General features: G+C 39.4%; 4 protein-coding genes across 4 annotated transcripts in view; 1 reads left to right on the forward strand and 3 right to left on the reverse strand.

The window, feature by feature from the left end:
- wu:fj49a02 (myomegalin) overlaps positions 1-2,138 on the reverse strand; it is a 34,422-nt gene extending 32,284 nt beyond the window's left edge. Inside the window, exons 1-3 of the mRNA XM_055228685.1 lie at positions 2,053-2,138; positions 821-864; positions 670-737 (exon numbers count right to left, since the gene is read on the reverse strand). Coding sequence (XP_055084660.1) covers positions 670-737; positions 821-864; positions 2,053-2,102 — 162 coding nt within the window. The 5' untranslated portion in view covers positions 2,103-2,138. The remainder of the gene's footprint in view (positions 1-669; positions 738-820; positions 865-2,052) is intronic.
- Positions 2,139-3,327: 1,189 nt separating this feature from the next.
- On the reverse strand, positions 3,328-3,853 carry LOC117385530 (uncharacterized). Its single transcript, XM_033982819.1, has 2 exons — positions 3,637-3,853; positions 3,328-3,569 (listed from the first exon to the last, which is right to left on the reverse strand). Exons 1-2 carry the CDS (start codon positions 3,851-3,853, stop codon positions 3,328-3,330), a joined length of 459 nt encoding a protein of 152 aa, XP_033838710.1.
- A 4,432-nt stretch (positions 3,854-8,285) lies between these two features.
- On the forward strand, positions 8,286-11,220 carry LOC117385176 (transmembrane 6 superfamily member 2-like). Its single transcript, XM_033982446.2, has 10 exons — positions 8,286-8,495; positions 8,697-8,797; positions 8,872-8,969; positions 9,068-9,171; positions 9,250-9,332; positions 9,414-9,538; positions 9,634-9,735; positions 9,864-9,956; positions 10,168-10,287; positions 10,363-11,220. Exons 1-10 carry the CDS (start codon positions 8,404-8,406, stop codon positions 10,570-10,572), a joined length of 1,128 nt encoding a protein of 375 aa, XP_033838337.1. The 5' UTR covers positions 8,286-8,403; the 3' UTR covers positions 10,573-11,220.
- Positions 11,221-12,117: 897 nt separating this feature from the next.
- Positions 12,118-15,590, reverse strand: part of LOC117385175 (aggrecan core protein-like) — a 29,686-nt gene continuing 26,213 nt past the window's right edge. Inside the window, exons 14-20 of the mRNA XM_055228392.1 lie at positions 15,381-15,494; positions 14,592-14,643; positions 14,332-14,438; positions 13,955-14,037; positions 13,711-13,855; positions 12,472-12,654; positions 12,118-12,233 (exon numbers count right to left, since the gene is read on the reverse strand). Coding sequence (XP_055084367.1) covers positions 12,118-12,233; positions 12,472-12,654; positions 13,711-13,855; positions 13,955-14,037; positions 14,332-14,438; positions 14,592-14,643; positions 15,381-15,494 — 800 coding nt within the window. The remainder of the gene's footprint in view (positions 12,234-12,471; positions 12,655-13,710; positions 13,856-13,954; positions 14,038-14,331; positions 14,439-14,591; positions 14,644-15,380; positions 15,495-15,590) is intronic.

Consider the following 15,590-nt stretch of genomic DNA (forward strand, 5'->3'; position numbering starts at 1 on the left):
GAGACACAGCTTAGAAACTTCTGGCTAAGCAACAATAAATTAAATATATAAAAATAAACAATAAAAACAGCAGAATACCAGCGTGTTGAACAAATTACATAGTGGCATAGCACACAATGAGAAATCAGTGTTTTTTACATGTGTTTAAATAACTGTATGCATGTAGTCTTTTTAAAGGAATGGCACGCAACCTAAGCCTAAACACTTGGCCTTCAATTTGACATGTGTTGGCAAATTGGCTCAACTTCACTACCTGGGAATTTCAGAAATGTCAGCTATGTGCTCAGCTGCAAACTGTGACACATGGGGTAAACGCTATAGCTTCTTTACAATCATATATCTGAACAGTATTTAGCATTAGATAGTTCCAATTTCCAAAACACACAAGGATTTCTCTCATACATCATCTTCAGTGACCTTGGAAAAATCAAATTGCTTTATATGAAAAAATAGGTCAGGTTTTAGCTACACAGGCACAAAATGATTCCCTTCAAACACAGATTCAAGAACTACGCACTCTATTTAAGTGTTGTATATTGCTGTCTCATCTTATACCGACACATTTGCTCAAGCCACAACACATTAAAGAAACAAATATACCACTGAATAGCAGTATGGAGACAATAATAAAGTACAAGCAGTTTATTACTTTAGTGAAAATGCAGTTACCTGTTCAAACTCCTTGAGTGTGTGGAGCTGAAGGGGAGGACCATTGTCTGTTTCATCACTACACAGTTCTACACAAGAAAAGCACAAAATGTGAGATTGATATCCATTTAGTGGTGTTATAATAGCAAGTGTTAAGTGCATTGAAATATACCTGACATGTGACTTGTGATGTTGGATGATTCCTCCTCCACAGCACTATAAAGATGTATAGAATAAAGAATGCATCACAAAAAGTGTTATTTTGTTTTTTCCGGACATAACAATGTAATAATGCAAACAGATTGTTTCTAAAATAGAAAAAGCTCTCAAAGAAATTAAGGACCACTAAAAGCTGAGACACTTATAGATCCCATTTGCCCATCTTTGGGCAATTTGATGTCCCCCGGGAAACCCAGCAGGAGATAATGGGATGAGTCCTGGGGGTCAAAGATCATGGCAACCACACCAGACAAATGGCTCTCAGACAGTCCAATAGTTTTGATTAAGGTTGTATTTAGGCAAAAGCATTATAGATTAGGGGTATGCAAAAATATCAAAATATTGTGTGACATTTATTACAGGCCTGTGTGCCATGTGTTGTGTACTGTATCAAATCCTGAGGGACCCTGAGCCTGTGATTCCTAGCCCAGCCAAAATGAAAGCAGGCCAAATATGCCTTTACCCCTTTTAGATAATAAAAAAATGTTGTTTTATGAATTATTTGTTGCTGGTCTTTGTCTGTCATACTCCCATGACAGCTGACAACTGTAAAGTCTGCATTCAAACTCCAGGTGGACAACAAGTTTACACAGCACATTTCTGTCTGAACATGTCCCCTCTTTTGTCATGTTGTCACAGATGGAGGACTGTGTGTGGCAGTATTCTCCGGTGTGGCCAGTTTTATATTGGCTGGTGCTCGATGCCGATGTTCCTTTACATTTTTCATAATGCTGCGGAATAGCCTATTTCACAATGTAGGCCAGAAACCTGACCAGCTTATAGTGAGGCACAGACGTGTAGCCAGCACAAACACGGACTGGGCACAGCTCAGATAGCACTGAGCTAGTGTGGAAAATGTGTCAATAAATGACCTCGATACATGATCAATAGTGCAGACTGCAGCCCCCAGTGCACCGTCCTCCAGCTATAAGGCCTTATCTACACATCTGTGCCTCTTAAACACATAGTACACAGCACAATCAAGGGCCAAATGCAAATGAGTACGACAGAATTATCTAGCCTTGGTCTGTCTGCAGAGACACTAAATTAGCTGTAAATGCCGCGACATTGCATTGTTGTAGCTCACATCCAATGAGCGCGCCTCTTCCGCTGCGGTGCCCACGCACACACCATCTATGTCCCCCACACACCATCTATGTCCCCCACACACCATCTGCATCTCACCTCTGCCTCTCAGCCTGTCCGGGCTCCGGGGATGTTGAGCTCCAATCCATAAGATTTGTCCTTTTGTCAAAAAATATCCATCTCGACACCCTCCCACTTGTCCGTGCGTTTGTCTTTACGCAGTGAGCGCGACTCAGGAGCTCAGCGTTTGTCCCACTGACGCTGAGGGGGCGTGTGCGCCTTCAAACTGTGCTCCTCAGGTCACACAAAAGCGGGGTTTGCAAATCTTTTCACGTGAGGGACACCCTGCTGTTAAAGCAGCGGACATAAAGTGAGGTGAGAAGATTCACTCTTACATTTAAAAGACAAGGCTATAATGAGCCCTGAACATTATAGTGTGGCGCACAATGATTAGCCCAGCTCGATGTGTTTTCATCCTGTGGTTTTAGTTTTTAGGGTAGTCTGTAGCCTACTTATAATCTCGTCTGATTAATGGCCGTCACGAGGAAAAGAGATTGTTTTGTCAGTTAATGAGATCAGACACATATTTTCAGCCTGAGTAAAAAGATGATAAGAGATGAGACACTCTCAGTTGTTAACAGAAAAGTTTAACTCTCTTGCAAGTTATTTTAACGCAAACACAAAGACCTAAGTGTTTTATAATAAATCCAAGCAAAGTATTCAGTAAAGTACCTGCCATGACCCAGGGTGAGTGTGAGGATCACACATTGGCCAGTAGAGTGCGCTATAGCGCTGTAGTTTTATAAACATGTGTCTGCTTTGGAAACGAGTTTTACAATTTAGAAGGTTGAAAGTTGAAAAGATCCATTCTTTGAAGGAAATATGCAGTTAAACAAGTATTACTCTGCATTTTAGTCCAATATTCTAGAAATATGGAAGGATTTAGCCATGTGACCTTGATAGCTTTTTCCGTGTGTCGTTCAATTAGAACATGGTAAATAAAAGTTAATTCTGCATACAGTACATACTTTATTCATTCTGCATACAGTACCTGCTGTATTCATTCTACACACAGTACATACTGAACCACTGGCCGCTGGTATTGTTGCAGAAGCAGCTCTGGTCTGTGGCTGCTGTAAGTGCCTGAACAGACACTAGATGTCCCCATAAAACAACACAAGAGTCTGGAATGGTCCACTGTGGGCTATTTAATGATAATTACACAAAACTAGAAAACTACTTAAAAGACCTATTTGTAGCATCAGATTTACTTTAAATTTAAGTAAGAACTGGACAAATGATGTATCAGAAAGCCATGAACCATTTTATGTTATGTTTTACGTTAATATTTGTGTCATGTTTTATTCCCTCAGTTTAGGTCCTCTTTCCAAACACCACCCGAGGGGAACTTCTGCTTGACCGTGCCTCTACCACATCTGAGATGATCCAGATGGCTGGAGCTCTGATGAAATCTTTGTCAAAGGAATTCTTCTCCTCAGCCCTGGCCATCGCCTCCAGCTCAGGTGATGTCTCTGGACACCAGTCTGCCATAAACTTATCTTTAGCTTCACAGTAGTTTACCTCAATCTCCTCAGGTTGAGCCCCAAACAAACAATCTAGATGCAAAAAACTATAGTTGACATTGGAAATGAACTGAAAGCTTAATCATTAAAATGCACTAACCTGCACAGTCATGAATGAGGTCTTTAATGAGGTGTCCAATGATGGCATAAAGGACAGACAGCACAATAAACACAGCGATGAGCAGGTACAGGACATATGTGGGCATGTGAATGGCATCTCGAGATGGGGGGACGTAGCTCTCAAAAAACACTGTCCCATCTTCTTCTTTGAAATGAACCTTCAGGTTATTCACTGGTACACCAAGTGTTTCCGACATCCTCTATAAGCAGATCTGTATTGAGTCTTGAAAAAAGTCACCAGAATTACCATGTATCACATTTTACCATATTGTTTAAGAAGAAACATACTTACAGGTATAGCAGCCTGAAATGAGCCTTCTTATAAAGTATAAAGTACAATATTCACCGCTGTTGACATTTTATTATTTTCCTTTAGCGCTCCCCTAATGCTCTACCTGTCTGCTCATGCAGACTGCACAGATGGAAACCAGATAAGCTGCTTCTGGGTGCATTCAGGATCATTCAAAGCCTGTGAGCAACATCCTTTAACAAAGACACCTTTCATGTCACAAAATCATTCATATTTATTATCAGCCATAAAAATACACCCCAAATATTTTGTTTCCCAACTTAACGCAGACCATGTTGACAACCTATCATTTCCATATATATTATAAAGTAAAAATTGTTTTGTCTTGTGTGGAGCTTGGCTGTGCAGTTCATCAAATTTTAGTCAGTAAAATCATGTGGTTAGGAGCAGAGCACAGACCGTTTTTTGTTCAAAGGCAATGAGTAAAAGTTTGCATTGTTTATGTTCAAGAAATTAATATTGAAAGTAATTTTTTATTTGTTTTTAATGAAACAAAATCTAATTGAATACAAATCATGTTTGATCAACAATAAAAAAGATGTGTCTTTGTCATATCGTCCAGCTCTAACTTTGAGTCTGTTAAAAACATAAAACAACTTTGTATCTTTTATTATTACCATTATTAACTATCTTATTTTCCATTGACTGAGATATGTAATAATCAAGGACATTTACTAACAAGGTCAGTGAGGATAATATGAGCAGGTATTAGAGAAAGGTAAGATGGATTAAAGACAGCAGACAAGCCTCACTGGTGTTATTCATTTGTTTACTGAAGGGAAGATTAGTCCAACATCAGGCAAACAGGCAAATTACAATTGTGTTCTTTTGAAAGACATTGCTGCTAAGTTAAGGGGTTATCAAACTGTACATGCAGAATGCATTTTATTTGCACCATTACTGCATTATTATAAGGTAATACATTGGGATTTGCACTGGCAGGTGGATTCAGAGAGAGGTCACAAAGGGACTCGATGGGACGGCAAATGACACACTGTGAGTGGAGGCGCGTTTGGATGGAGGATATGAAGCCATGGCGCTTTTCAGGGGCAGACCAGGAGTGGGTGGACGCTGCAGACCACCATCTTCATAGCAAAAGCCTGGCAGGGCTCCAGTCATTTCATTCCCCATCCACACTAAGCTGTTGTGGGTCGCCTTACTGGACACACTCATGTGACGCTCCTCTTCTATGTGTTCCACCTCTAACTCATCCTCTATCGGTTTGGGACCAAAGAGCCAGTCTGGGAAATAGATACAATGACATAAGAATGCATTTTATGGTAATTTAATATTCACCTCACTTCACTTGAAGGAAAAAGAAACATTGTAGGAAAAGTAGACATAGGGAATTGTTCACTGTCTATAACAGCCACACAAATGGAAAAAACAAGGGAAATGATCAATTCCTGCTTTGTAGGGAGGACGTTACAAAGACAGAGACCACCACTGCTGTTACCTGCCAGGTCATGCATCAAATCTTTTATGAGATGCCCCACTATGGCGTATGTGGCCACAATGACCAAGGCCACTCCGACTACAATATAAACTACGTTGGGGGGCAGAGAAATGCTATCTCTTGCTGGGGGGATGTAATCCACAAAATAGGCATCTTCCCGGTGTTGTTTTGGCAATTGCAGGAGCTGCCGGTGGTCGAACAGGGTTTTCAGGGACACATCCCTTGTGTCCATATTGTAGCTGTGTGGTTTAGATGATACAGTCCTTTATGGCACTGTGATTACTAATCATAGGGTGGAATCATAAAGAGGAAGGGTAGGAGAAGATTTATTATTTGATTTTATGTTTTTCTGATTGATTTACCACATTTTTTTAAGATCTCGTTATCAGAAGATAATTTGAAATATTTCAGATGCAAAACTTCCACAACCGCAGGAGTGCTCATGTTAATCTTTTGTTCTTTTGGTTACCTGTACAAGTTGCTCAAGTAGCTCAGAGTGAGACACAGTAGTAGAATATAGGACAGACAAAGTTAATAAGATTGAGTCTGTCACAAAGCAATATCAGCTTTCCATCTGTAGGGATTAGAGGTATGACTGAGGTGAGGGGGACAGTCATGCTCTAAAGAGGCTTAGGACCTCTGTTGCTTTGCTTTATTGTATCAAATACATCTGATACAACTTGTCATGGTTACAAAGTGCTATCAAATCATTTGAAGCCCCTATTAGATTTATCAATGACAATTTTCAGATCTTATGTCCTTCTCAATAACTAAATGCAATCATATATATTTGAGAATATTAAACTATTTATTTGTCTTCCATTGAAGGCTTCAGATGGCTTACCAGTTAATTATTCTGCAAAATAAAAAAACAAACAAACACATGATCAGGACAGGCACTTTGACTTTTGAATAAAGACAAACAGAATACATACCATTTCGATGGACTGGTCTATCCGTAGGGATCAGTTACTTCCAGAGGCTTCTTGGTTGTTCTCAGTTTTGGGTTCTGTCTTTTTCATAGAGAGCGCTTTAAACTCTGCAACGAGAAACCGCCATTCGATGAGAGTGAAGCAGACATTTGCAATGAGAATACACCAGGAGACAGGATGCATCCCAAAGTAGAAGGTGTCAGGTGACATGCTATGAGGACAGATGTAAAGTGATTGAGAGGAGGTGAGTGTGTGAGGCTTGTTTATCTGCGCCTGTATCAGGGTGTTCTGTGTAATCCTTGACAGGATTTGGGACCAGGGTCACACCTCACTGAGTCAGCACACAGTAGGTCTTTAATTCAAGGTGTAAAACTGGTAAGGTCTGCATATCATCTATAAGGACATTATACCAAAATCAACTAATTATATTGTCTAGTTGGATAATAGTTGTTATGGCTTTTTTTAGCATGGGAAATTTGTATTGTTATGGATCTCTTCGACCTAACTCTCGTAATACCATCTGTTATGTATGTTATGTTGTTATGTCTTTTCTGTGCGTCTAGCAGCCTCCAGCCACTTTGATTAGACTAAACTGGCAAGGTTGTTTTTATGGTATAAATACTCTGTATGTATTTTCTTTCTCAGCGAAGGGTGAGACGACACTGCTAGGGACACAGCTCTTTGACAATTGTGCACAATTGATTCAATAAACCAGACTTTTGATTCAAGACAACTTCTCTGTTGATTTTTATATCTTTAAGATTTTTTTACTATTAGAAATTCCACAACATAGTAAACTGGGATTACCTTATTTTGGGTTAGCTCACTTCAGTAAAAAAAAAAAAGACAATTGCTCTTTGGTAGCAGGCTCCTGTGCGACACAAAACATCAGATGCAGTCTAGTCTAGCCCTATGCAAAATGAAAATCTAAAAGCATTAATACACTGAGACAAGCAAGTCCATAGTGTCTTTGCTAGGCTGCCGGTGTCACCACTTTCTTAGGTTTATCCTCAGGTTCCAGCACCCATTTGAAGTAGGCATCACCCAGGAGGAAGGTCCAGTAGAGGAAAGTCAGAGAGGTATTCACTGTCATAATCCCAATTATTAAAGGGTGCATCATGGCGACAGACTGAGGGCACAAAAAGAGACAGAAAAGTGTGTCACCTCAAAAAGCTGTGCGTCTGTCTCTCTGTGTGCGCGACTCGAGCTCACAGGGCTTCTTCTAGTGCTTCTCTCCCCACCCCTCACTGCGCTCGGCTTTCCACTGGTCACTAAGTTTCAGTGGCAGCAGAGGCATAATCCTCTTTATTACAGAAGATAAAGGTGGGATAAAGTTGCATTAGATGTTGTGTTGCATAATGCCCATACATACCATCCATGTATGTTCAAAACATGACAGCATAACAGATTAGTTAAATATTGACTGAGGATGTATGAGAAAAAAACAGGTGAAGGTAAAAAAGGTGAAGAAATATAATCTTTAGGTGGACTCTTTACTCTGTCTCAAATATAATCCTGAATTTAATCAAGATTGGCAAATGAAAGAAAGAATTAATCTTACAATGAATCTGCACAGATGGCTTTGCAAGAAAACCTCCAAACCACAGCAGCTCGGCAATTTATCCCAAATCAGCATCTCTAAAAATGTTCTGAAGGTTTAATTAAAAAACAAAATCGTATGGTTTTGTTACTTATTCTTTTTAGGTATGTAAGTAAGTTAAACCATTAGTTGTCAGGACAGACTATATTCATAGTATTTATGATCATTTCAATCTCTCATCGTTATTAAACCCTGTTTCATGTTTAATTATATTCTAATATACTCAGAGTAGATGTGTCATGTGTGGACCTCTCCCTTTAAAATCCTGTCGCTGATTTGACCTTTGAGACGGAGCAGATAGTGGCCTGTTTCGTCACATATCAAAACACACCTTGCGATTACAGGCTTTTCAGTTGGAACAGTCTTCAGTATGAGTCTGCTGTTTAATTGGGAATAAACAGCTCAGAACGTTATTTTAAATCAACATCTCAGCCGCACAACACTGAAGGATGAGGCTGCCTGCTGAGTTATGGGTTTTTCTGCTGTCTCTGCTGGCACCCGGGGTTTTGTACATCATGAACAATGTCACAGTGCTACAAGAGTAAGTCTGCAATTCATCCATTTGCTTACCTGCACTGGCACAGCTTTATAAAATCCAAGGCTTAGAAAAAGAAAAGAAATCTGATTGAGAAGCTCTGCCCCAGATAACCTCTCTTAAACAGATGGATTATTGGGAGCCTAAAAACATGTGTCTATGCAAGTTCAACAAAAACATTTTACTAACCAAGATTTCGTTCCTCAGACCCTTGCCAATTCTGGGAATGGGGATGGTTGTGCTGGGATCACTTCTGCTTATCCTTCTTGTTGTGCAGCATAACACCAAAGTGGACCCTTTGTTCTATGGTAGATCACACAAGGCAACACAATATGTCAAACTGTGGAATTATTTTTGCCTAAATATTTGCGTCTTTCAACAGTTTTCGCAGAGTTTGCTTTTATCTGCATGGTGGGCCTCACTAATGCTCTAGAACAGGATGGATACATCTCAGGCTTCATGGCTTTTTACTTGAAAATGGTAGTCATTTATCTTCTATAGATTATTTATTTTTATTATAATAAATGTATTGAACTCTTGTACTTTCCATTATATATTGTTTTGCATATGATCCATAGGGTGAACCTCACCTGAGTGCTGCTTATGCTGTTATGATGTCCTATTGGGAAGGCATTGTTCACTTCATCCTCTTCATCACTATTATTCACCGCATGTTTAAAGGGTATGTAGACATTCATATTTGAACTTACTGCTGTTGTCGTATTCAGAAATTCACACAATAATTCTAACTCCCAAACAGAAAATCTTATCGTAGCCTGGCTCTGCTGTGGGTCGGGTCGTCCATCGCCCATCAGGTTGTCCATATATTAGGAGTGGTCATTGGTGAGATCTTGCTTTCAATACATAAAATTATTGTTTTTCAAAATGATCTTAGTGAATATTTGTATAACTGTCTCTTTCCAGGGAAATATGGATCTAACATCAGACCTGCATTTTGGAGGAATGCTCCCTTATTGTTGGTGCCATTTTGGGCTGGCTCTGTGCTCTTGAGCAGACCTAGAGAGATGCCTGTTGTAACTGCAGATAAGGTACAATTGTGTTAATATTTTAACATAAACCATATATTTGTATACTTAGCTGTATTTGAAATGAAACACTCTGTTAAACTTTGTTTTATTTCCAGATTGCGGCAGAACAGAGAAAAGGTTTGCTCTCCCGGCCTGTTGATCTAATCCTGTCTGTTCTGTTACTGGGAGCTATGGCCTTCACTGTTTTTAGGGGTTTGGTAAAAACAAAAATTATTAATTAATTAAATAAATACATAAAAAAAATTATATATATATATATAAATTTCTACTTGATACTCCACTAGGCACACAACACTAACATCTGATTATTCCTTTTACGCTGTAGGTGGTCTTGGAGTGTCCTTTAGATGCCTGTTTTAACTACATTTACCAGTTTGAACCTTATCTCAAAGACCCAGTGGGTTTCCCCAGGGTAATGGTGAGTGTTGTTCATAAGTTCTTTACTGTGAGCTTGGTAAATGTAGCCAAACATATTTACAGTTTAACTGTGCTTTGTTATTATTAAAACAGTATTCATCTTTGAATGTGAAGTATATAAAATTTCATTGTCACTCTATGCAGTTTAAGGAGACTTGCTATGAGAAATGAAAAACATTATTCTTTTTGGCAATAATGTTGTTCTTCTATAGATGCTGATGTACCTGTTCTACTCTGTACCATTGATGGTCATTCTCATTTATGGACTGACCACACCTGGCTGTGGCTGGATGTTAGACTTGACTATCTTCTTTGCTGGAGCCATGGCCCAGGTATTAAATGGCACTTTGTAACTCATTCTTCTGTTGTATAAAAAGTAAAACTTCACTCCTCTTTCTCTCTCCCAGGCTCAGTGGTGCCATATCGGAGCATCTCTGCACTCCCGCACTCCCTTCACGTACCGCGTCCCAACAGACAAATGGTGGCCTGTTATCTCCCTGAATGTGCTGCTCGCTGCTGTGCCCGCTGTCCTGGCCCTGCGCTGCCTCACCAGCCCTGCTTATTTTATGAAACCTGTTCCCAAAGGACAAACCAACAATGACAAAAAGAAGAAGTAGTAGACCACACAGCAAGCACTGAACTTTGAAATACTGTGGCATTGTTGTGTGCACAGCCAATGCACTCCCTGTATGAACTGTTGGACTATTGGACCCTGATATGAGGCTGTTGATGAAGATGTGTGATCAGCGAGCTCTGCTTTCAGGTGAAACATGCTGTTGATCTTGTCCCATTCACTCAAAATATGACTACTGCAAATAACTGCTCAGGACAGACTCTCTTCTGCACAGACTCTTTTTGTTTCAAATGTTGTCTGATAACACTATATTGGTAGAGTGAATTTGAAAGACATTTAAAGCATTAAAACAGACAGATTTTGTGTAGCAGTGATTTTGATTGATCTAAGTATACGTGGAGGAGTGTTCATGTTTTATCAGTCGTCTGTGGGGTGAAGTCATCATGGCAGTCAATGGCCCAGTTAACTTCAGCTCAGAGAGATAAGAACTGAACCCTGGATCTGTGGGAGCCATCACACAAATGACACATCAGGCTTTCAGATGGGCTTGATGTCATCATAGTGAATGGTGTAGCATGCGGTACATTGTAGAGCATAGCCCACTGTGTGAAAAGAAGGTAATAGGTAATATTATTATTGTAGACATACAAATCAGTCAAGGGGTGTTTATTTTTTACACTTTATTAAGAATGAAATACAACAGCAGGACAAAAAGTCTTAAGAACACCAAAAGAGTGGATAATGGATCAAATATCAAAGGGACATAGACAAAAGAGTAACATTCTACCCATTGTGTAAAAGCCGTGCAAAGATCAAGGGGTTTCCGCCATTCAGTTACAAACCAGTGGTTATCTCAGCACAGTATCGCATAAATCTGATCCAGACTATTATTTTGAGATATCCTCAAGTATAGGGATCTATCAGGTTGGACAAGGTCCATCTATGGGCAAGAGAGCAGCCAATAACAATCAACACAATAGTATTTACAAGATAAGAATGAGAAGCAATGAAACGGAATCATGATGTATTTATAACTGTATATTGGACTGTTCATAGAAAAATGACGTTACATCTTGTAAAAAAGAGTGTACTAGCAAATGATTTGTAATAAATAGTACACAAAACATAGCAGTTTTAGAAAAATCATGTCAGTAATAGAAATGTTTCTCTGCTGAAAAGCAAAATATAGAGGACACATGAAAACCCAAGAGCGAGCAAGATCTGTCTGACAAGATCTGAAGATTTGCATCAATTACATCTGTGCTTTATAAACTAGGATGAAATACAAGCAAAACATTTTACTAAAAAGTGACTTAGCAGTTTGCTCATCTGCACACACACACTCAGTCTCTGTCAGTCTGTCAGTCTGAGGGGAGTAGCTCTCAAATGTTAGGATCTTAATTAAAGTACGTGATAGTTAGTGTTCATGTGGACCTTTATTATAACGGCTTAAAAGAAATTTTAAATCAGTGACTTCTAGGAGTTTGTGATGAGAGGATGAAGCTGTTAAATGTAGAGCTTAATGACTATGTAGTGGATGGTTGTTGAGTATGAGCTGTTGATAGCACCAAGCACAGTATTATTTGGTTCAGTAGTAGCTGCGTTCGTCGTCCCGAGCGTGGTGGCCCTCTCCGTGTCTCCTGTGGCCGTGGTGATCGTGGCGCTGGTTGTGATGGTGACGTCGGTATCGGTGTGATCGTCGTGCTGAGGAGAATAAAATTATCTGCTTTAGGAAGTTTATTTAGATAATAAAACTGCCAATGTACTAAAATGAACAATGTAAAGTATACACCTTATATTGTTCATTTTAGTAGATTGTCAGTGAAAATTCTGTCTGTGTATGTCTCTATATAGATGTTAAGGAACGACCCAGTCTAAGGCCCAGTATCTTAGCTATGCCACTTTGGAGGTAGTAAAAAATATTGATAAAATAAATGCTCACATTTTGCGCAGATGATTCTGGGCCTTTCCCAGGTGCCATCTGCCCTACAGCGGGCAGTGGGGATGTGGCGCTGGTAGAAGCCTTCGGCACACTGGTAACGCACCACTGCATGAATGTCATAATGAGATTTCCTCCGGCCAACTAAGTGTGCATGCTCCACTGCAGGCGGGGTCCCACACAAAACTAAAACACAATTGAAAACACAGTTCAAATGATAAGGTGTAGTTTGAAGATGCCATACTGGAGAACACGCCTATAGATGGCAGCATTGTACAAAATGTGAACGAACTGTTGCATCACTGAGGATATACAAGGTAAAAATATATTATAAAACTGGGTTAATTGAGTTGTCACACTTTTCACTTAAGGTTTGACGCAAATTAAGGAACCACTTGACCTCAAAATGTCACATTGTGGTTCTATTAAAATAATTAAACATTGGGAGCTTCAAAAAACTGCAGTGTGGATCTGCTCTTTTTTTTCCTGCTGTTTTTGTCTTTGAATGCAGCACGCAGCCTTAACTTTTTTCAGATGTACATGTTTCTACCTACCAGTATTGACTAAAATTAAGACCAGCCAAAACATGCTATGGTGGATTCAGTTTGCGGTGGTATTGGTGTTTATAATAAAGCAATGAGAATGAGGGGAAGAAACTGCAGAAATAACAAGAATCTGTGAACATGTTTTAGTCTTTAGTGAGATCCAGTGAGCTAATAGGTTTTGTCTTTTCTGTTGTGCATATCCTGGACACAATTATTCATCCTCTTTAAAGCAGACTATTGTGCTTGTGTCTGCTATATAGTTATAATATGACACCAGTAGATCATTATGTTACAATTTGCACATTTTAAATCACAATAGTCATCTAAAACAATTTTAAAAAACTGTGAAGCTGCTCATCATGCGAGCGATCAGCAGATTTTTTTTTTCCATTTGTACTAAAATGACTATGCGACACTGCCGAATCCTCTGTGTATCTCCGATTAAGAAAATAAAATTGGAAAGCAATGTAATAGAGAGCAGTAGCTGGTGGCGGTGAAAACGAGGGTTGGAATCAGGAATCAGGAATATGGCGTCTTCAAAATAAGCTATTAAAGATTTCTCAAACATCCACAAATCACTCTAAATGCAACTTTCGAAAGGATAAATGAGAAGGGGAAACAACTGTGACATGGTTAAAAACTCTGAAAAGTCGATTTTGATTAAGCTCAACTACGCTCTAACCTCTAGTTTACATACCTGTGCCTTTTTTGCAGATGTAGGGCAGGTTATAGTTGCAGGGCACATCGTTCCACTTGCCATCCTCATGGGCAATGGTCACCACACAGTCCTCCCCTCCTGCAAAGAAATTGTCTGGCTGGCTCTCCCTCCAATTCTCATAGACCTGTACAGGAAATAAAAACACACGTACAGCCTTGTTAAAAATAAAAATGCATAACAATAATGAGGAGAGTAACTGTGTAAGAATCAAGCAAATATTCACCAAATCATTAGTGTCGGTCCACTGGAAATCTTCTTCAACAGTGCGATCATTTAAACCAATCCAGGCATTGTCATGACCCAGACCTGACAAAATGTAAAATAAATAAATATAAAGTTGAGCTCCATATATAGATTATAGACGATCAACCTAATCATTACAAGTAGATTTGAGTATCACCAATTAGCTCTATGTAAACGCAATTTTTTTCACTAATATCTTAAAACACAAAAGTAACTGCAAATGTGACTAAAATAAACACATGTAAGTATATTTAACATGTCAATAGTTGCCATGGGAACCACTGTTTCATCTGTGTGTTTCTCCGCACAGTTCAGTTGTTTCTATTTCCATTTTTCTGAACAGGTCCTGAAACATACCATTGATGAACTCTTGCTCGGTGGCAGATATGATGCTGGAGAGGTGGGCACTGTGCTCTCTGCAGTCTTTTTCTGCATCCTCCCATGTGTGTCTATGAGTGAAGTACCTACAAAGAGATGAAAATTCAAGTACTGGATAGCTTGGCTGGTTTAAAACAAATAGATTTAGTGTAATACAAATGTATGGGCCACCTAAGGTTATATATGTGTATTATGAATTCACTTATTGTTAGATTTAGATTTTTTTTTATGATTTCTACCTGTAGCAGTGTCCATGGAACTTCCTCCAACCATGCTCACAACCTTCAATGTCTGCAGGATGGATAGAGTCAAGAGTTATAAGTCGTAAAATGAGAAAATATACCACGCCCTGTCTTTTGGGAAAAACAAAAGAAGTAAATATTAGGTTTTGGCATCCTAACAGATATAAGTAACATTATTTTCAAAGCAGATGTAGGCTTCAGAATAGGCTACTATTCTGTGATGACAGTGAGATACCAGTCATTGGATTCATTAATAACCATAAAGGTTAGATCTGCATCAATCCTCATTGCTCCTAGTCCAGTGCACCCCCCCCCCCCCCCCCCCCCTGCTCTTACACTGGCAGAACAAAAGAATGAAAGTAATATCTTTTCAACATGAGCGTCCTGAGGTGCTGCTATATTTACAGCTTATTATTTACACATTACACAGATTTGCTTGTCAAGTGTAACGAGAGAATTTGACAAGGGATTGGTTTAATGTTGGTAGACTCAACATTTGGTATCTGATATATACCTAGATTGCAATAACATTTACAGGTAATTTTCCACTTTATTATTATCTTGAGGGTTGAAGAGCAAAAGATGCGAAGTAACTATAATCCTAGCAGTTACTCACTACCACTAGATGGCACTCCTGTAACTCCTGCTGAAGAGAGGGGATCATGGTCTATTCAACTGAACTACATGAAAAACAGAACAGTGCACTTCTGTCTAACACACCATAACGGCATACACGGTTACTTTTTGCTGCAAAGTAGTAGTCTTATATTAAGTATTGTATTTTACCTTTTTCACAAGTGTCCCCTCCGTAGCTGGGCAGACAGAGGCAGAGGAATGAATCAACCTTGTCGACACAAGTGCCTCCGTTTTCACAAGGCTCGGATTGGCAGTCATCAACATCTGTGTGCGAGAGGAGAGGAGCAGTAAGGACAGTGCGCCTGTCAATCTTATCAGGGCAAAATGAGAAATCGAGAGATGTGGGTGTTTGCTGCCATT

This window comes from Periophthalmus magnuspinnatus, chromosome 17 (assembly GCF_009829125.3).
Source record: "Periophthalmus magnuspinnatus isolate fPerMag1 chromosome 17, fPerMag1.2.pri, whole genome shotgun sequence".
Classification (NCBI taxonomy): Eukaryota; Metazoa; Chordata; class Actinopteri; order Gobiiformes; family Gobiidae; genus Periophthalmus; species Periophthalmus magnuspinnatus.